The sequence below is a fragment of the Plecotus auritus genome (genome assembly GCF_963455305.1).
Source record: "Plecotus auritus genome assembly, chromosome: 6".
Lineage (NCBI taxonomy): Eukaryota > Metazoa > Chordata > Mammalia > Chiroptera > Vespertilionidae > Plecotus > Plecotus auritus.
The window spans coordinates 178,961,187-178,982,072 of record NC_137773.1 but is presented as its reverse complement, the minus strand read 5'-3'; the positions used below and the strand labels follow the sequence as shown (position 1 = coordinate 178,982,072).

The window sequence follows — 20,886 nt, the reverse complement described above, 5'->3', positions numbered from 1 at the left end:
TAAGTGACATGACCCTGGCCCGTGCGGCTCCGTGGATAGAGCGTCGGCCTGCGGACTGAAGGGTCCCGGGTTCTATTCCGGTCAAGGGCACATGCCTGGGTTGCGGGCTCAATCCCCAGTGGGGGGCGTGCAGGAGGCAGCCAATCAATGATTCTCTCTCATCATTGATGTTTCTCTCTCTCCTTCTCCCTTCCTCTCTGAAATCAATAAAGAAATATATTAAAAAAAAAAAAAAAAAAAGAATAAGTGACATGAAGCAGTTGAAGTAAAAAGATGGGCAAAAGATACTATGTCTATGCAAGCAAAAATAGAAATGGCAATGTTAACCGATAAACAGAAAAAGAAAGTCATTTTATGTTGGAAAGAGATAAAAGTTCCAATGACTATAACATCATAAAGTTCTGTTCATCGATAACATGACATCAAACAAATGATGTAAAAAAAAAAAAAAAAAAAAAAAAAAAAGCCAGCAGCGCTGCCTAAGACACCAAACCCTCACTTGCAGTGGGAGAGGCTTCAACGCTTGCCTTTGGGGAATGAAATACCTATAAAAACCAGCCGCACACTCGACTGCTAAGGAAACCACAGCAACTTCCCTACGAGTTGAAGTCGCTTGGCCCACATTTCTTACTAGGATGCGATGAAGCAGGGATTTAATAACAAAAGACTAAGCAAATAAATAAACCAAGTTACTTGAAATTTGAAATAATGAAAATAAATTAAATGTTCAAATCAAGAAACTATAAAAGGTGCAAAATAAACGCAAGGAAAATCTGTAGGAAACATACAAAATATAAAATTATACCCCAATTGGCTAGAACAGTAGAATTAGAAATGAACTCTATGATATGAGCCAGATTGTTGAAAAAGAACAAATATTAAATAGGACCATTTTACATTGATAGGGTATATGCCCCACTGAGATGGTACCATATGCATGAACCTTGCACTCCTAACAACACAGCTTTGAAACATAAAGCAAGAATTATAACTGCAAGAAGGAATAGACAACGTATTAATTCCTGTGGTAAACCTCTCAGAAATCAGCAGATTATCTATCTATCTATCTATCTATATATACACACATATATATATATATATATAAAAGCCTAAGTGACAAAACGACCGAACAACCGATTGACCGGTCACTATGATGTGCACTGACCATCAGGGGGCGGACACTTAATGCAAGAGCTGCCTCCTGGTGGTCAGTGCGTTCCCACAGCCAACCGCCTGCAGCCCCTCCCCCCACCAGCCAACCTTCCATGGCCCCTCACCCTGCAAACCTCCTGTGGCCCCGATCGGCCCTGATCGGCCCTAAGATTACCCATTCCATTGCTGGCCAGGCTGAGGGATCCCACCCGTGCATGAATTCATGCACCAGGCCTCTAGTAGAGTAGATATAAAATACTCGAAGTGTTGAGAGGATTCGAATAACATAGTCAACACTCCTGACCAACCAGTTTATAGCTAGAACTCTGTTTTAAAACACACAACACTTTCGTTCCAGACACACATAAAACACAGAGACCAACTAGCCTGTGGACTGAGGGGTCCTGGGTTCGATTCCGGTCAAGGGCATGTACCTTGGTTGCGGGCGCATCCCCAGTGGGGGGTGTGCAGGAGGCAGCTGATCAATGTTTCTGACTCTCTATCCCTCTCCCTTCCTCTCTGTAAAAAATCAATAAAATATGTTTAAAATTTAAAAAAATAATAATAATAAAAATAAAAAATAAAATAAAATAAAACCAATTCCAAAAAGCAGCAATAATCCTATCTAATAAGGAGGGGATATGCTAATTGACCATCACATCCTCACAAAGATGGTGGCACCCACAGCCAATAAGGAGGGAATATGCTAATTGACTGCCACACCCTCAAAGATGGGGGTGCCCACAGCCACAAGATGGCGGTGCCCAGTTTCCTCAGCTCCGCATGCCTGCCTCCGGAGTTCCCCAGTCCCTTCAGCCTTCCAGCTGCCCAGGGCTGGCCTGAGGCACAGGCAAGCCTCAGATGACAGCTGCCCAGCCACCCAGGGCTGCCCAAGGCTCAGGTAACCAGGGCCGGCCAAGGCTTGCGCTGCCGGCAGTGGCAGCAGCAGAGGTATGATGGGGGCGTCGTCTTCCCTGATCACTGGGTCGCCTCCTGCCCCTGAGGGCTCCTGGACTGTGAGAGGGGGCGGGCCGGGCTGAGGGACCCCCCCCCCCCATCCAGTGCATGAATTCTCATGCACCGAGCCTCTAGTTAAGTTCATATTGTAATGTAACTTTTAATAGAGAAAAAGGAGAGCACCAGGAAATTAAATAACACCCTTCTATTTAACTCTTGGGTTAAGTAATAAATATATTATGAAATTAAACACATAAAAATGAATGACAATGAGGTCAGTACATATCAAATCCTATGAAATATGGCCAAAGTGAGACTTAGAGGAAACGTTATGGAATTAAGCGAACATATTAGAAACCCAGGACGTCTATAATAATGAATTGGGCACACTCAAGAAGTTAGAAAAAGAACAATAACATAAATCCCTCAAAAGTAAAAGGTTGGAATTGCTAAAGCTAAGTGAGCTTTAGTGAAGTGAGATGAACAAATAGAAGCAGCTTTGATGACTAAGACCAGAAGTTAGTCTGCATCATTCAGGAGTTCCTAAGTAAGAGAGATACCCACGCAAACAGGTGTCAAAAGTCTGCCTCCTCCCTTCAGTGGAGGCAGCTTCCTTCTGAGATGGTCCCCTTGTTGAAAACTGTTCGCCAGCAGTCCACACCCTTCCGCGTCCTCCTCCACATGCAGAGAGAGGGTGTCTCTCCTCTCACTGTGCCTGATGCTGAATGGGGGAACCCAACTGAGGTCAGATGCTAGGGCACCAGCCCTGGCTAACGACATGGAGCCAATCAGCTGTCCCTCCTGGGAGCTGAGCGCGTGACTGTTTCCCGCCGAGGACGTGAGCAGCACGGCACAGAGTGTGGGCTGCTGACCAGGAACTGGGTTAATATATGCGGGAAAGACGGATACCAAAAGGCTAACCTACAAAAGCACACCAGATGGCTTTTTGAAAACCTCTAAGAAATGGACCGAAATCTGGATTTAGGCAATTTTTTTTTTTAAAGAAGAGGAGAGCTTTTGCTACAGTTTAACAAAACGTAATATAAAGCAGATTGAAACAGTACAGCACTAACCCAGGGACAGACAGACAGATCAGTGAGCAAATAATAGTTCAAAAACATACCCACAAATATATTGAGATCTCATTAGGATAAACGTGGACATTCAAATCAGTAGGACTCTACAAAAAATAGTGTCAACTGAGTCGGTCCTCCAGTTGGAAATGGTTAGATCCCCACCTCACACCATACATATCCCCACCTCACACCATACATATCCCCACCTCACACCATACATATCCTCACCTCACACCATACATAAACAGAAATGTCAAATGGATTACAGAGTTACACATAAAAAAATAAATTTATCAAAATGTTAAAAGAGACAGGAAGATAGCTTTTGTCATCTGGAGACGGAGAAGGCCATCTTAAGCAAGGCACAAAACTCGCAAAGATTGATTCGACTCTGTAATAATTTTAAAAGTCTTTATGGAAAAATTACCCATCCATTCCACATATTCCTAAAAGAAAATATTTGTAAAAATCAACAAAGGCTTAATATTCAGAAAAGATAAAGACCTTCCATCAGAAAAGATAAGCCACCCAATTTTTAAAATAGGCCAGCTCTGTGAACAGAGGATTTAAAATTTCATTTTTTATTTTTTTGTTGACAGTATTGAACAGAGGATTTACTAGAGAAAAGGTAAATCGATAAACACATGATAAAACACTTTTCCAATAAAAAAAGCACGATGCTGTACCTTTGTACCACTGCATGGACACGGGTTTTAAAGATTAATGATATCCACTTTTAGCAAAAGGGGAAACCCATTCTCAGGTACTGTAGGTGTTCATGCACACTGACTCAGTTTGGGGGAGGGATGCGTTTGATATATTCATGCAAAATGATTAACTTTGTGTTTCCTTTGACTGCCCCCACCCCACCCCGTGCAGGAGGGTGTTCATGGCTGCCCCAACGCTGACAAGTCAGAAACGGCCTAAAAATGGGTGCGGGCCCAGCCAGTGTGGCTCAGGGGCTGAGCATCAACTTAGGAACCAGGAGGTCACGGTTCGACTCCCAGTCAGGGCACAGGCCCGGGTTGCAGGCTCGCTCCCCAGTGTGGGGTGTGCAGGAGGCAGCTGGCCAATGATTCTCTCTCATCATTGATGTTTCTATCTCTCTCTCCCTCTCCCTTCCTCTCTGAAATCAATAAAAAATATATATTTAAAACAAAACCAAACAGGTGTGGGTTAAATAACCTCTGTTACATCGCACAGAACCCAGGCAGTGATGTAAGATCACCCATCGCTCTAGGAACTGACATGGCATCCATTTTTTTTAATGTAGGCTATGAATAATACATATATTTACAATCATTTATTTAAAATCATAAAGACACATTATTTAAGGGTGCTACCGACGATTACTTCTGGGTAAGGGAGCAGCACTGTGGTGGGGTAGAGGAGAGGGGGAATCTTTACACGCATCTCTGAGTTTTTAAAGTAAATCACAGGTTCATATTCAGCTATTATCGTTTTTTAATGTAAAGAAAAATGCAGCCCTAACCGGTTTGGCTCAGTGGATAGAGCGTCAGCCTGCGGTCTCAAGGGTCCCAGGTTCAATTCCGGTCAAGGTCATGTACCTTGGTTGTGGGCACATCCCCAGTGGGGAGTGTGCAGGAGGCAGCTGATTGATGTTTCTCTCTCATCGATATTTCTAACTCTCTGTCCCTCTCCCTTCCTCTCTGTAAAAAATCAATAAAATATTAAAAAAAGAAAAAGAAAAATGCAGCCGTGAACATGTAATACTTTTGTGATTAGTATGTTAACATGACACTAAAAAAAAGTAAAAGCTTCCTGGCCGGCGTGGCTCAGTGGTTGAGTGTCAAACCAGAAGGTCATGGTGCAATCCCAGTCAGGGCACATGCCCGAGTTGCAGGCTCGATCCCCAGTATGGGGTGTGCAGGAGGCAGTTGATCCATGATTCTCTCTCATCATTGATGTTTCTCTCTCTCTCTCTCTCTCTCTCTCTCTCTCTCTCTCTTCCTCTCTGAAATCAATAAAAATATATTGTTTTTAGAAAAGTAAAAGCTGACTTGGAGCATTGTATGCAGGACCTTCCTGTTGTCAGCCTACGGGGAGTGCTCCCTTACAGCATGCCCACTTCACAGATAAGAAAACTGAGGCCTCAAGCCCTTTCCCTATGCCCCAGCACTAGTGATATAGCAAAAAAACATCAGCCCACCTGGTAGAATTAATTCCAGGAGACCCTGTCCTCCCACCCACCCTCCCCCAGCAACCAGGGCCACCCAGAAAAGAGAACAGAACCAGCTTACATTTTCACAAATTTAATCCCTGCTGTTCTGGGCCCCAATTCCAGAGCCCTATAAGCCACACTTCCCTTCTCCTGGTCAGCCAAGGCCTCATCATCCACCACATCCCTCCCTATGGACTGCCCAAGCAGGACCAGGCCTCCCAGGGGCCACTCTGTCCCCACCTTGACTCCTGTTGAATAGGGACACATGACCTTGGCCTAACCTTGATCTGGCCCCATTCTGGAGGGGGAAGGTCAGGGGCCCATCTGGGGAGGCAGCAGCCAGGACAGGAGAAGGAGCCAGACGGAGGTGCCGGGGCCTGAGAGAGCCCTGTTGCTCATGTGGTTCGTGATCCATTTGCTGTATTTGGTGACGCGTGTGTATACACCTGGGTTCTGCGCTTTGGCACAGGCCTTTTCCCAGGACATCACCCCAGCCAGAATCCACCTGTCCTCCACTTCGCAAGCCAATGGGCCGCCAGAGTCCCCCTAGGCAAAGAGAGAGGCCCAGCTGAGACCAGGAGTCCAGGGCACCCAGAACGCCCACTCTGAGTTCTACTTGGAAGACCCTTTCACTCCTTCAGGATCTCAGGTCCTGCTTCAGCTCCAGAGTTGGGGACCCTGTCCCAGAATATTAGGCAAAATCAAAGTCACCGGGGAAGAGGGATGGGAGCAGAGCCCTGCCTAGGGATGGTGACCAAGGGAGGCCAGCAAACCCCTCCCCGGGACCTTCCCCCCACCCGGGAGTCCTTCCCACCAGGAGAGTCCCCAGAACCTTCCCACAACTCACATTGCACAAGTTTTCTCCGTAATTGGTGGCACAGATCATGTCCCCCAAGATAAGGGGGAGGATGTGGGGGAAGGAGGACTTCTTCCGGTAAATCTGGTCACACCTCTTGTTGTCCATGATAAACACCTCGGCCTCCTGCAGCTCTGGGGTCAGCGTGGAGTTGGCTGCAGCAGGTGCAATCCAAATCACAGGGACAAGCTGGGAGCCAGCCACACGCTGCCGCGCTCCAGCCTCTGAGCCCGGCCCCGGCTGTGCCCTCCGCCACCCCAAGGAAGCTCACTCCTCCTGCAGACAGCTCAGGCAGACCCTCGCCCAGAGCCCACCCACACGCCTCTCAGCTGGAGCTCAAGGTCACCTGACAAGCCTGGCAGGTGTGGCTCAGGAGTTTAGCGTGGACCCTTGAACCAGGAGGTCACGGTTCAAATGCCGGTGTGGGGCGTACAGGAGGCAGCCGATCCATGATTCTCTCTCATCATTGATGTTTCTGCCGCTCTCCCTCTCCCTTCCTCTCTCTGAAATCAATAAAAAATGTATTTTTTAAAATCCTTTTTCATAAACGATCACCTAACAAGTCTCTCCCTGTCAGCCTGCACCCTCCACTCAGGGGTGAGCTCCCTGGGGGCAGGGCATGTGCTCCCATTGCCGAGGCTCAGCGGGTGGCAGAGGCTTGAGGTTGCCAAGGGAACACATGAGTGAGCGGATTTGTGACCCCTGACCATGAGCTTCGGAGAGGCTGGGCCTGAGAAGCAGTCTTAACACATCGAGGACCAGGGGCCGGAGGTCACGGCCACGAGTCCCGAGAGGCACCGTGAGGGGGCCCAGCAGGCAAGGCCCCAGGAGGAGCTGCTGCAGCCTCTGTGGGACCCCCACCCCCGCCCCCTCCTGCTCACCTAAGTAGCGCAGCTTGGCCTGGCTCCAGCCGGTCACCCAGCACTGCGTCCCCACCTTCAGGTCGAAGGCGGGCTCCGGGAGGCAGATGGGCTGCACGTACTTGCTGAAGGCGACGGGCGTGTGCAGCTGGAGGAGGGCCACGTCGCCGATGGTGAAGGTGCGGCCCCAGAACCTGGGGTGCACGATGATGTCCTTCACCGGGATCGCAATGGCCTTCCTGGGGTTCGTGGGCTTCAGCTGAGCGGTGCCGAGAGTCACGGAGTACTCTTTGGTGCTACGGGGGACACAGCCCCACCTGGTAGGTGCCAGGTCCCAGGGCACCCTGCTCCTACCTCCGCCCAGGACCCTCCCTTAGCAGGTGCCCTGCTGATCCAGCCTGGAGGCCCCTGGGGCCAGAGATCCGGCTGCCTCCCCATCCATCATTCAAGTTGATTCAAGGTGGCCTGGGGCCGCTGTGTTGTGTGTACGGGGGTTAGTCTACATGTATGTTTTCATGCATTAGCAGTGGGGTGCCATACTGAGTTTGTTGCCCTACTTAGCACACGGTCTTCGTTGCTGGGGGCTCCTGTCCCAGCTCAGTCCCTGGCCCCCTGTGAGGTCCCCCTGTCTGGGCCCTCCTTCCCACGCCCCCTACCTCCCCACTCATGTTGCTTCCGAGGAAGCGAGGAAGCCACACAGGGCCTGTCGCAGCCCCCGGGTCTCCAGGCCCCAGACGCGTGGCCGCACTCACCCTTCGATGCAGTGGGCAGCGGTCACCACCCATCTGTGGTCCACGAGAGCCCCTCCACACACGTGCTTATCTTCCACGCGGAGGCTCGCCTCCCAGGGCCAGTGGCGGCTCACGTCCACGTCCTCCGGCCACCAGGGCTGGCCGCAAACTTCAGGAACAAGATGCCGAGGAGACACGGTGACCGCCCAGAGGAGTGACCAAGATGCCCCGGGGCGTACGCACCAGGCCGTAGCCCAGGGCTTGTTCCAGTTTCAGAGACAGGACAGAAGGGCAGTGGCCGCCCACAGCGTGAGCCAGGCAGAAAACGACAGTGACAGAGATGGAACGCTGCGAGACAGCGACAGCACGGGGGGTGGGGGGGTGGGGGCACGGAGGATGTATTTTCTGTTGGTGTGGGGGGCAGAGAACTATCACTGACGGTGAGAGTAAGTTGTTGCAGGGTTATATATACACAAAAAAGATACACAAATGCCCTGGCTGGTGTTGCTCAGTGGATAGAGCGTCGGCCTGCGGACTGAAGGGTCCCAGGTTCAATTCCAGCCAAGGGCACATGCCCATGTTGCGGGCTCCATCCCCAGTAGGGGGCGTGCAGGAGGCAGCCAATCAATGATTCTCTCTCATCACTGATGTTTTTCTCTCTCTCTCTCTCCCTCTCCCTTCCTCTCTGAAGTCAATAAAATAATATTTTTTAAAATATATTTTATTGATTTTTTTACAGAGAGGAAGGGAGAGGGATAGAGAGTTAGAAACATCGATGAGAGAGCAACATCGACCAGCTGCCTCCTGCACACCTCCTACTGGGGATGTGCCCGCAACCAAGGTACGTGCCCTTGACCGGAATCGAACCTGGGACCCCTCAGTCCGCAGGCCGACGCTCTGTCCACTGAGCCAAACCAGTCAGGGCAATAAAATAATATTTTTTAAAAAAAGGTCGGGAAGAGAGTAAAGAGAGGGGATAGGAGTGGAGCATGGGCCTTCACAGGAATAACTTAATCCATCAAATAACTCAGAACAAATCAGGGCAAAAGAGCCAGGAACAAGCAGATACACCAGCCTCCACCCTTGAAGCGAAAGGAAAAGGCAGGGAGACCCAGACGAGCCAGCTCTGCGGGCACTGCCACGGCTCTGCGGGCACTGCCTCGGGCTCTGCGGGCACTGCCACGGGCTCTGCGGGCACTGCCACGGGCTCTGCGGGCACTGCCACGGCTCTGCGGGCACTGCCTCGGGCTCTGCGGGCACTGCCACGGCTCTGAGGGCACTGCCTCGGGCTCTGCGGGCACTGCCACGGCTCTGAGGGCACTGCCTCGGGCTCTGCGGGCACTGCCACGGGCTCTGCGGGCACTGCCACGGCTCTGAGGGCACTGCCTCGGGCTCTGCGGGCACTGCCACGGGCTCTGCGGGCACTGCCTCGGGCTCTGCGGGCACTGCCTCGGGCCCGGAGGCTCCAGGTGCAGAGGAACCGTTTAGAACCGGAGGTGTCCGTGTGGAAGAGGGCCACCGCCCTGGGCAGTGCGGCCTGGGCTGGAAGCAGAGGCTCTGCGTCCCACAGAAACGCTCTTCCTCCCGCCGTAGGTCTGCAGTCCCGGCGGCACAGGCTGGCCTTTGGAAAGCAGGCCCTTTCCACTAAGTGCCCGTCCTTCAGGCCCAGAGGCACCAGCCACAGGTGACCCTCTCCAGAACCCCCCCCCACCCCCCCAGGAGCTGAGGCTCTGCTGCAGCAGGCTCACCCTACCCACCTGATTTGGTGTCGTCTTCTCTGTCACCTGGAGGAGAAAAGAGGACAGAGATGAAGAGAGAGGTCACGACAAGATGAGGATGAGGAGGGTGTTTTCACGAATGAGTTCCTTTATTCATTCACCAATATTTCTCATCGCCCCTCGCTCCCAGCCCGGAGCCCCGAGCTGTAGAACACAGGTCGTCAGGCAGGTCCATGCTCACTGGCCTCGAGGGCCACGCCGCCAGCAGGGGAGACGAGTGAACGCCATCACCAGCGGGAGGCCGATGCAGGAACAAGGCCGCAGATGGCAGGTGAGCCCCGAAGAGGCAGTGGACAGAGAGGCTCTGGCAAGAGGGTCATGGTGCCAGGCCTTCAAGAGAAGGTAAGCCACGAGTGAGAAGCGACAATGACATTCCTTACACAGGAAGCACCGTGGTGCAGGCCTGAGCTCTGGGGGATGAAGGGCAAGGCCTGTGATGGCAGGAAATGATGCCAGGGGAGCAGAGTCCGGGAGGAGGGAGGCCAGTGAAGACGGGACATGGGCCCGGCCCGTCGTGAAGGCAGCAAAGAGGACGGGGGAGCGAGGCCCCACCGTAGGCGCTGCAGGCACCAGGCAAGAAACGCAAGTCTGAGGGCGGCCGTGGTGTGAGGACAGACGTGGTGAGCAGAGGGGGGACGTGGGGACACGGCCGAGTCCAGGATGACCCCCCTCCCCATCTCTGAGTCTGGAGACGAGTGGCTGCCATCCACTGAGTCAGAGACAGAGTGAGGAAGCCCAGTCCGTAGGAGGAGGAGGGCCTCCCAGCAGCTGAGATGGTTCTCAGCTGTTCGGGTGGCGGCGCCAGCAGGTGGGTGCTCGGCCACACGCTGAGGCAGCAGCACATCCTAGTTACACGGCAGCTCACTGCCCGGGCAGGTGAGCTCACCGCCAGCAGCAGGCAGGGCCCGACAGCACCTTAGGGAACAGCAGTCCGTCAGGGATGAGTACGTGGGCGGCTGGGAGGGAGGAGAGGAGCAGGAGGTCGTGCTGAGGGACAGAGCTGAGCCGCTGAGCCTCTCTAATTCGGAGGGGACGTTCCTTCCCTTACTTCTCGAGCCTCCCCTACATACGATTAAAGCTTCTCCTGGGTGAAAAGGGTGATGGGGTTAAGAAGCACAAATTGTGGTTCCAGAAGAGTCACAGAGATGGACGTTACCGCGGAGGGACTGCAATGCTATGTAACCACGGGGTATGGTGCCAGGTGGAAATACCTGTGTAGGAGGACATGATTGTCTAACTACTGCGCTGTCCGTCTGTAACGGGTACCAAATAGCTCTGGATTAGACTTCGATTGAAAATGAACATGTTTTAAATTAAACTTTCTTGTCGGGCACTCCCCAGACCGCTGTGTTTGCGCCTGCACCAGTCTGCCAGCCCACGGTGGGCACCTGGGGCTGCGCCTGCGTGAGGAACCCTGACTCTCAGGTATTGCTGCTCCCGGACGGACGCATCAAGTCCTCCGTCCCCTCCCCTCCATCTGGTTCCATGAACCCCCTTGAATCTGTTTCACCTGGAGGGAGGGGGAGAGGCACCCGGGCCCGTCCACTGAGGAGTGAGGCAGCGCTGGCAGGCGCACTGGGTAGGAAAGGAGGGTCCGGCTGAGGGTGAATTGTGGGACAGTCTGTCACATGGAGACCTTGAATCTGTGCTGGCCGGACCCCATGCCCAGGTGGGGTCTCCCGATGAGAGAGGGAGTCTGGGGATGGGGGAGGCGAATGTGAGGCCTGGGATGCTGTCAAGAGGGTGGCTGGGGTCTCAGCCACAAAGGTCCATGCTGCCAGCAGAAGGAAGGGGCTGACCCCCCAGGAGAAAAGGCAGGGGTCCCCAGGAGGCTGCAGGCCCAGCGGGGGCTGGGGGAGGAGGCCAGAGCGGGCAGGGGTTTGGCATCCCTGGAATCTCCCTTGGGAGGTCTTGGGGGGAAGGGGTAGTGGAGGAGAGTTGACTGGGGAGGGGGTCCCAGAAGCCCAGAAGGCCCCGTCCCGGCCTCCAGGGGATTTGGGGGTGAGGAGGGGAGGGGGGGTGGGAGGAGTGAAGGAGGAGGAGAGGGGAGGGGGGTTGGGGAAGAAGGCGGGGACCTGCCGCCTCACCCCAGCTCAGCAGTGGCAGCAGCAGCAGCAGCAGAAGGAAGAGGGGGCTCAGGCCTCCAGGCCCAGCGCGGAGGCGCCCCAGCGAGGCGGCCATGAGCCAGTAGGCGGAACCTCCGAGTGAGACGCGAAGGCCCCTCATGCGCGCGGGCAGCGCTGGCGCACGATGCGCCTCCAGCACGTTACCTGCCGGATCCCCAGGCGCGAGCCGCCCTCCTGCCGCCCTCCCCTACCACGACGAGGAGGAGGAGGATGACGGCGCCCCCGGAGCCCTAGCACCCCGCCCCCCACCTCCCTGCGCCAGTTCCTGGAAGGTGACCTCGAAGCCCTGGACCTGAGGTGGCCAGCCCCACAACAGCGCCCCCAAGTGCCTTAAATTGGTGACAGCGCCCCCAGAACCTGGCTGGTGAAGACACCCCCGAATCCCTGGACCAGGGATGGCGCCTGTCACCCAGCCCCGGCTGCGCCCTGGTCCCTGCGCTGGGTGCATGGGAGACTTACCGTTTATCTTGAGAATCTGGAAAGCTGTAGGCAGCGCAAGAGAAGAACCTTTCAGGTTCGGCTAGGGGACCCGGGAAGATGTCTTAGAGAAAGTGACATCGGAGCCAACAGGGTGGCCCCACTTAGAGATGAAGGCCTGGCTCCCATGGGGGTCTGGAAGGACGCTGTCCTTGAACTGTCCTTGAGTCGCTGGTGCGGCAGAGGTTGGGAGAAGACCACCGAGACTTCTGTTTCTCTTGTCCAGGGTGGAGGGCCCAGCTTTGGGGACCCTATCTAAGGGGGTGCAGGTGGGTTCCCAGCAATAGGTGAGGAGAGGTGGCCTGTGTACCCGTGTTGAGCGTGGTCCCCAGGGCAGCAGTAGCATCACTTGGAGAGGCACATGCTCAGGCCCCGCCCAGACCCGCAGGCCTGGGAACTCTGGGAGGGAACCAGTGGTCAGTATTTTAACCAGCCCCGCAGGGAATTCTGATGCAGGGAAACCATAAACCATGGCTGAGTGGAGCATCAGGAGGAGAAGAGCTACCTGCTGACCAGGCTATAGGAAGGAGAACTTCAATTGACGTTTAACCGATGAGTATTCAGTGGTTGGGTCGCATTAAGAGACCAGGTTTGATGTGAGCTCCGTCGCACCCAGCCTTCCTCGGGCCACAGTGGGGCTGACACAGGCCGCCCTCTGAAGCCCTGGAGGGGAACCTGGACCAGGGACAGCAGGGTCAGGAGACTGGCAGGGAGTGGCCAGCAGCGAGGCAGAGAGACGGGACCACTGGGCCCTGGGATGAGGATAAAGAACTAGATCCAAACACAGTGACTCTTCGTTCTAATTCTTTTTACACTGAAAACTTTAAGTCAAAACCACAACACTATCTTTTTTACATAAGCGAGTATGAGGATCTATCGATAAAGAACTGCGAAAGATCAAAAAACACTATCATTCCTTCTTTACCCCAGAGAATAAAACTCACAAAATATAAAAGTCTGCTAGTCTGTCTGCATCAAAAACCCCAATCTGCTCAGCAATGTACAAGTATGATGATGCTCATTTTATTAAACAAATGTGTGTGGCATTGATTGGAGGCATCTTGTAACAACATTAATGTCTTTCAGATTCTATTAAAGCAGTGGTTGGCAAACTCATTAATCAACAGAGCCAAATATCAACACTACAACAATTGAAATTTCTTTTGAGAGCCAAATTTTTTAAACTTAAACTTCTTCTAACGCCACTTCTTCAAAATAGACTCGCCCAGGCCGTGGTATTTTGTGGAAGAGCCACACTCAAGGGGCCAAAGAGCCGCATGTGGCTCGCGAGCCGCAGTTTGCCGACCACTGTATTAAAGTAACAATATGCCCTCAGCATATAAATATCAGCTAGTGGGTGCCCGTCTGGCGTGGCTCAGTGGTTGAGCATCGACCTATGAACCTGGAGGTCATGGTTCGATTCCCAGTCAGGGCCCATGCCCGGGTTGTGGGCTTGATCCCCGGGAAGGGGCCTGCAGGAGGCAGCAGATCAGTGATTCTCTCTCCTCTTCTCTTCCGCTCTGAAACCAATAAATATATATATATATTTACTTGTCAGCTAGTGGGAAATGAGCTGTTCCCACGTGAGCAGTTATCCAGAGAGAGTTCATATTTTGCATCATAAAACTGATTAGAGACTAATCCCCTTTGTGTTTTCATGAATAAGAAACAGAATGCTAAAAATGTGTAATTCTAAAGAATTCCCAAAGATACTACTGTTTTTTTTAAAAAAAGCAGAATACTGAAATCAATGTTAAAATTAAACATAATGAATAGTTTCTTAAATATGAAAACTGAATGGCCTGTGTAAAGTATGACTACCTTATGAAACAAAAAGCTTAAATCCCATCGTTTATACTCATCATCAATATGTAAATCATGTACATCTACATTAGACCACTACATTAGTCCAGGACAGCAGAGCTTCAGAACACACAGGACAGTCTCGAAACATTTATTCGACTGACATCAGAAATCTCGGCACTCCTTCCTGTCTCAACACAACGTGGGGTGAGCCTGGTTGTGGCCACCGGGGCACTGAGGGAGGGGGTTCCAAGACCGGGTTGACCCAGGAGGCTTACGTGGCAGAGGCTGGCCACTCACAGGTGGATCCACATGGGGTGCAGGGAACTTCTCCCCACCCCAGGCAACCGAGTCCTGTGGAGATCACACCACAGCAGGGACAGGGTGGCACCTGGCTCACTCTCTGGACAGTCACCGAGCTGATTGGTTTGACAGTGTCAGCCAAGGGCCTGAAACCACTGGGTCTACTGGTGTCCAGCTCTGATGGCGTCTCTTCCTCGGGAAACCTCTGAGACGTCCATGCGGCACCTGCTCCCCTGGGCAGGCCAGCTGGCCCCGGAGCTGGATGGTTTCAGCCTCCCTCCCAGCAGGTGCAGGCGGGGCCGGGGCCAGGGACTGGAGCACCAGGCGGGGACACTTTCGGGAACTCCAGTCTCACTTCTACTCTCTGTTCTGTGGCTCCACAGGCCAGTGGGTCCCAACGGGAATGGGAGGGGAGGGCGCTGAGGAGAGGGAGGTGGGAGGAGAGGCCTCGAGGGAGACTCAGAAACAGGAGGGAGGAAGCCTGTGGTCACAAGGTCACCAAGACGCCCAGGGGCAACACCAGACACAGGGGCAGGGTGGGGAGGCCGGCTGAGTCTTGAGAAGAAGCCAGGCTCATCTGATCAATGACCCAGTCCTTGTAGAAACTGACTTCTGTGTAAACTCCAGGATATCCTTTGCGGCCACACCCGATGCCCCAGCTCACAATCCCCACCTGGACCCAGGTGCCATTAAATTCACAGACCAGGGGGCCCCCAGAATCTCCCTGGAGAGAGAGAGGGGGGGGGAGAGAGAGAGAGAGAGAGAGAGAGAGAGAGAGAGAGAGAGAGAAATGGAGGAATGAAAGACCAACATCAGACCAACAAGGCACTGGACACACGTGGGTGCCCCCAGACCCCCACCAGGCCCAGGTTTCTGAGAAAGACTTCAAAGTTGAAAACTTGTACACATACTCAAAAAACTGTGCCCAGAAGATACTGACTATACACAGAAAAAACGTACACACTCTGAGACAACAACGACTAAAGCCCTTACCTAATGCATTGCCTGTCACACAGAAGGGGCTCACAACATGTGACCCATCTTACTGGGGTGTCCTGCCTGCACCCCCCTCCTCCCTGCCCCCCTCCAGGCGGCATCCTCTCCTCTTTACTGAAAGGCTCGGTCAGGGTCAGACCAGCCTGGCAGAGCCCCTGCAGCGTGTCCCGTTGAATCCCCTTCATTCGAGTGGAGAGTGAATGGAGGGGCTGGCAGGCAATGCAGGTCCCACTGCCTGTGATGATGAACCCCAGGGGGCAACCCCAGGGCAGAGGGGGCAAAGGGCTGTGGACTGACCTGGCAGGAATCCTTTCCGAGGTCGTTGAAACCACAGACACACCCTTCCCTGATTACGTCAAACCTGGTTCCCAACTTTTTCTTGAATATCTCATTACACTTCTCATGGCGAATAATTTTTTGCTCAGCCTCCTGGAGGAATTCGGGGGCTGCCTCCTTTGGATCTGGAAAGATAATGTTGGACAAGGGGGTCTGCTTAGGGGCACCCACTCTGGGTTTCACACAGTGTATTCACACAGACATCCTCTTAGGGCAGCGGCTATTGTCCCCACTGGACACTGGAGGAAAGGAGACCCAAAGTGGACATGGGGAGAGGAGGAGGTAAGCATCAAAACCAAGACAAGGAAAGGAAGAACCCATCAGGACCAGAAGAGGCAAGGCCTTACCAGCCTGAGAAATCAAACCAGGCACCTGTCACCCTGAGTGCCATCAGTCAGCGCGACAGGTGTCCTAGACATCACAGAGGTTCTTTCCCTCGGGGCAGGATCACAGCCTTTCGTCAGGAAGTGCCCCGCAGGCACCAAATCCAGCCTCTCGCAATGCAGGAGGCCCTGCAATGTCGCTGAGAGGCACTCTCGACGCCGCTTCTCACTGAAAACTCCCCCAGCACCAAGGCAAGCAGTTCCAGTGGGGACGGCTCCGATTAGCAGGCAAAACCCACCTGAGCTAAAACCCACCTTGCTTGTCACCCAAGGTCCTGACCTATGAATAGCAATGTGCAACCCCATCGAATTCCCCCCTAGCAGCAGCTTCTCCCGGCTCCTCCCTTTCCCCTCTTGCTAGAGAACTAACTGCCTCCCGGGTCTCCCTTTGGCTTCAACCCCAGGGCACCTCTCCCCGGGGCCGGAAAGTGCTTCACAGTCTCACCTTTTTCATGTAGTTTGCCCCATCCCGTCACCCAGCAGTCCGTGTCCGTTTGCACCATGAAAGTCTTTTCGGGGAAGCACACAGGCTGGATGGCTGCGGAGTAATTCACAGGGAACTCGAGCAGCATCAGGGCAATGTCGTTCTCGATCGTTCGGAAAGTGTTGTAATCTTGGTGGATGACGATGTCGCGAACCGGGACTCTGACTGCCATTTTGGAGGCGTGATACACGTGTATGCCTCCTACCTTCACCGTGTAATCCAGGTGGCTGCAGAGAGATCCTGGGTGCTCTGTGGTCTAGGTCTTCCCAGACGGGTCCTATCTCCAACGCCAGCCATCAGCCACTTCCCCTCCCTCCAAACCGCATCCCTTCCCCAGGGGGCCCCTAGCCACTCCATCCAGGGGTTCTCAAAGTCTGGTCCTCGGAGGAGCAGCGTCAACATCACGGGGAAGGTGTCAGAACGGCCAAGTCCCCGTCCCAGTCCCCATCTGGTGACTGAATCACGACTTCTCGGGGTCGGGGACAGGCCATCTGTATGTAACAGGCTCTGCAGGTCTTTCTGAGCTCATTAAAGCTTGAGACCAAATGGGTCTACTACACCCCGCCGCCCCTAAGTACCCCCCAGGGGAGTCTTTGCCCACACACTGCCCCCCACTGGCGTCTCCCCCTTCCTGCCGGCGGTGAAGGCTAACCCGCACTGGCTTCAAAGCAGCGGCTTTGAACCTGGTTTTGGATCTGGACTGTCCAGGCTCCCAAGGGCCCTACCACCACCTGCCTCTGACCACAACCGGAAGAAGAGGAAGCTCGGGGAGGGGACTGGCCAGGAGCCGAGCGGGAGCCCGGGACACTCACCCGTAGATGCAGTGGGCGGCGGTCATCACCCAGCGGTTGGCAATGAGGGAGCCCCCGCACACGTGCTGGTCCTCGATCTGCAGGCTCACCTGCCAGGGCCACTGCCCCTCTGCGGCCGGCCTCCCGCCCACGATCCTCATGCTCTGGTGGCCGCAGCCTGGAGCCGGTGAGGAGGGAGCGCTGAGAGGTCACGCCGCCGGCACCCCACACCGGGGCCCGCGATCCTCAGGAATCTCAGGGCCCAGAGCGACTCCGGCCCGGGACCCCAGAACTGGGAAGGTCATGCCCCCGGCCCCCCAGCACCGGCTGGTCTCTGTGCGGCCCGGCCCAGCAGCAGCACCTGCAGCCATGGGCTGCGTCACGCTGTCTCCCGCTGCGGGCGGTGCTGGCGGTGTCGGCGGTGCTGGCGGTGGCGGCGGTGCTGGTGGTGTGAGCGGAGCCACCACCTTTTCGTGGGCATCAGAGCCCCCTGGGGTAGACGCCGCCAAATGGGGGGACCCGGGCGCCACAGGGGGTCCGGCGGCCTCGGAGGGCCCCTGAGCCCCTACAGGTGGCAACTCCCGCGGGCTCGCCCCAGGGTCCTGGCGGCCGCCCCCCGAGGGTGCGGGTGAGGGTGCGGGTGAGGGTGCGGGTGAGGGTGCGGGCAGCCCCGCCCCTCCCCAGCCCCCCTCCCCGCCCGCCCGGGCCTCCGGGAGGAGGGGCTGCCGCAGCAGGAGCAGCACCAGGAGGCCCAGGGCTCGGGTGCCGCCAAGGCCGCCCCGTAACGGCATGGGCCCCGCCAGTGGCCCCTCCGCTGGCCCCCCTCGCAGCGGCACCGGCCCCCGCCCTGGTGTTGGCGGAACCAGGGTCGCGCCGCGTGCGTGCCTGCGTATGTGCGTGTGTGAGCGTGCGTGTGCGTGTGTGAGCGTGCGTGGGGTCACCTGGGGGTCAGAGCCGGTTCACGCAGGTGCGTTCCCAGCCGGGCTGCGCTGCGGTGAGGCCTTTCTGCGCGTTTCCCGCCCCGACTGGTTTGCAGCAAAAACGTCAGGTCCGTCAGCAGCGCAGTGAGCAGGCGCTGAGGTCGGGGAGCACCCAGGTGCCCATCAGCGTGGGTGCCACACCTCACGGTGGGACACTAGCTGCTGCGAGAAGAAAGGACTCGTACGTTCCCAACAGCTGGAGGGGCCGGGAGAGCATTATGCTAAATTACAGCGGTCGGCAAACTCATTCGTCCACAGAGCCAAATAGCAACAGCACAACGATGGACATTTCTTTGGAGAGCCACGTTTTTTAAACTTAAACTTCTTCTAACGCCACTTCTTCAACATAGACTCGCCCAGGCCGTGGTATTTTGTGGAAGAGCCACACTCAAGGGGCCAAAGAGCCGCAGGTGGCTCGCGAGCCGCAGTTTGCCGACCACGGTGCTAAAAGAAGCCATTCGGAGAAAGGTAAGTATCCCAGGATCTCACTCATGTGTGGAAAATAACGACCACCGTGAACTGATGAACAAAATAGATCCAGAGACAGAGAAGCATGGAAGAGACCGTCCAACCTCGGAGGAAAGGCGGGGGAGGGCGCAGGGGGAAGAAGAGATCCACCAAAGGACTCGTATGCATGCATGTGAGCATGACACATGGACACAGACAGGAGCTGGGGGGGGGGGGAGGGAGCGGGCAGGGACAGGTCCATGGGGGCAAAAGGAGACATATGTAATACCTTATAAAGAACAAAATTAAAAAAAGAAAAGTAGAACCGACTTAACCTCCTAGCAACAGTAGGGAAAAACAACAATAAAAACTTCAACTCCTTAACATAAAGGTTGCATTTAACATTACTAGGCGCTACGTTAGCGATAACAGTGCTACCTTAAAAAAAAATCAACCCCCATATGAAAAGAGCCATTAGCAAAATGCAAATTAAAACTCCATTGAGATATCGCTGCACACCTAACCGACTGGCTAAAGTTAAAAATAGTGCCCAGCAGGTGTGCTCAGTGGTTATGTCAACCTATGAACCAGGAGGCCACAGTTCAGTTCCCCTCGGGCATGCAGGAGGCAGCAAGTCAGAGATTCTCGCTCATCATTGATGTTTCGAGATTATATATATATATATATATATATATATATAAATAAAAGAGTAAGATGCAAATTGACCATACCTTCGTGACGCCCACCAGCCAATCAGGAGTAAGTATGCAAATTAACCCAACAAAGATGGAAGGTTAATTTGCATACACAGGCACCGAGTGGCCAGGGGCGGAGCGGGACGCGACGCTTGCCTCTGAGCAGCGTGGGAAGGCAGAAAGGTGGCTGGCTCTGGGCCAGAGCGAAAAGGCGGCTCCGGCTGGAGCGAAGGTGGTGCCAGCAGCCAGGGGAAAAAAAGGCCCATTCTTGCACGAATCTTCGTGCATCAGGCCTCTAGTATATATATAACACCCAATACTGACAGGGATGCAGATATTGAATCATTCATACATTGTGCCAGGAATGTAAAATATTCCTGTAAACCTCTCTGGAAAACAGATTGGCATTTTCTTAAAAAATAAAATATGCAATTACCATATGACCCAGTAATTGCACTCCTGGGCATTTATCCCAGAGAAATAAAGATTGATGTTCACACAAACATAACTGTTCCAATGTTTATGGTAGCTAAATTCATAATACAGTAGTCCCCCCACATCCACGGGTTCACCCTCTGTGGTTTCAGTGACCCATGGTTAGTTGTGGTCCAAAAAATGTTAAATGGAAAAATCCCAGAAATAAACAATTCATACGTTTTACATGTCCCTCCATCCTGAGTAGCGGGATGAAATATCATGCTGTCCTGCCAGGTATGTGAATCATCCCCTTGTCCACGTCTCCACGCTCTCCACGCACTACCCACCCGCTAGTCACTCACCGCCATCTCCGTGGTCAGGTTGACGGCCTCAGTATCGCAGTGCTGTGTCCAGGTCACCTCATTTTATGGACTGATGGCCCCAGAGCACAAGAAGGATGGTGCTGGCAATTTGGATACGCCAAAGAGAAGCCGTAAAGTGCTTCCTCTGAGTGAGAAGGTGGGTACAGTACAAGATATTTTGAGAGAGACCACATTCATGTAAATTCTCTCACATTATATTGTTATACTTGTTCTCTTTTTATTACTAGTTATTGTTGTTCATCTCTTGCTGCGCCTAATTTATAAATTAAACGTTATCATAGATATATACGTATAGGAAAAAAAACATAGCATAATTTACCCTTGAACAACATGGGGGTTAGGGATTTACCCCTTGCAGTTGAAAATCCACCTGTAACTTACCTACCAATAGCCTACTGTTGATGGCTAACCTTGCTGAGAACATAAACAGTTGGTTAACACGGGTTTTGTATATTATATGTATTATGTAATGTATTCTTACAATAAAGTAAACTAGAGGGAAGAGAATGTTTTTAAGACAATCATAAGGAACAGAAAATAAATTTTCAGGACTGTATATATTTATTGAAAACAATTTGTGTGTCAATTTCTGTGCAGTTTGAAGCCGTGTTGTTCAAGGGTCAGCTGTATGTATAGGGTTTGCTACTATCCACGGTTCCAGGCCTCCCCTGGG

The 20,886-nt window shown here is 53.5% G+C and overlaps 2 protein-coding genes across 2 annotated transcripts; both read right to left on the bottom strand.

Annotated features, from left to right (window-relative positions):
• Window positions 1-5,679: 5,679 nt before the first annotated feature.
• On the bottom strand, window positions 5,680-11,818 carry LOC308251897 (putative serine protease 45; the record flags this gene model as incomplete). Its single annotated transcript, XM_080675555.1, has 6 exons — window positions 5,680-5,913; window positions 6,215-6,378; window positions 7,105-7,379; window positions 7,836-7,983; window positions 9,572-9,598; window positions 11,680-11,818. 6 exons carry the CDS (start codon window positions 11,816-11,818, stop codon window positions 5,680-5,682), a joined length of 987 nt encoding a protein of 328 aa, XP_080531681.1.
• Window positions 11,819-14,788: 2,970 nt separating this feature from the next.
• On the bottom strand, window positions 14,789-17,452 carry LOC308251896 (serine protease 44-like; the record flags this gene model as incomplete). The annotated part of the gene is made up of 4 exons (XM_080675554.1): window positions 14,789-15,025; window positions 15,652-15,758; window positions 16,462-16,727; window positions 17,313-17,452. 4 exons carry the CDS (start codon window positions 17,450-17,452, stop codon window positions 14,789-14,791), a joined length of 750 nt encoding a protein of 249 aa, XP_080531680.1.
• Between the last annotated feature and the right edge of the window lie 3,434 nt (window positions 17,453-20,886).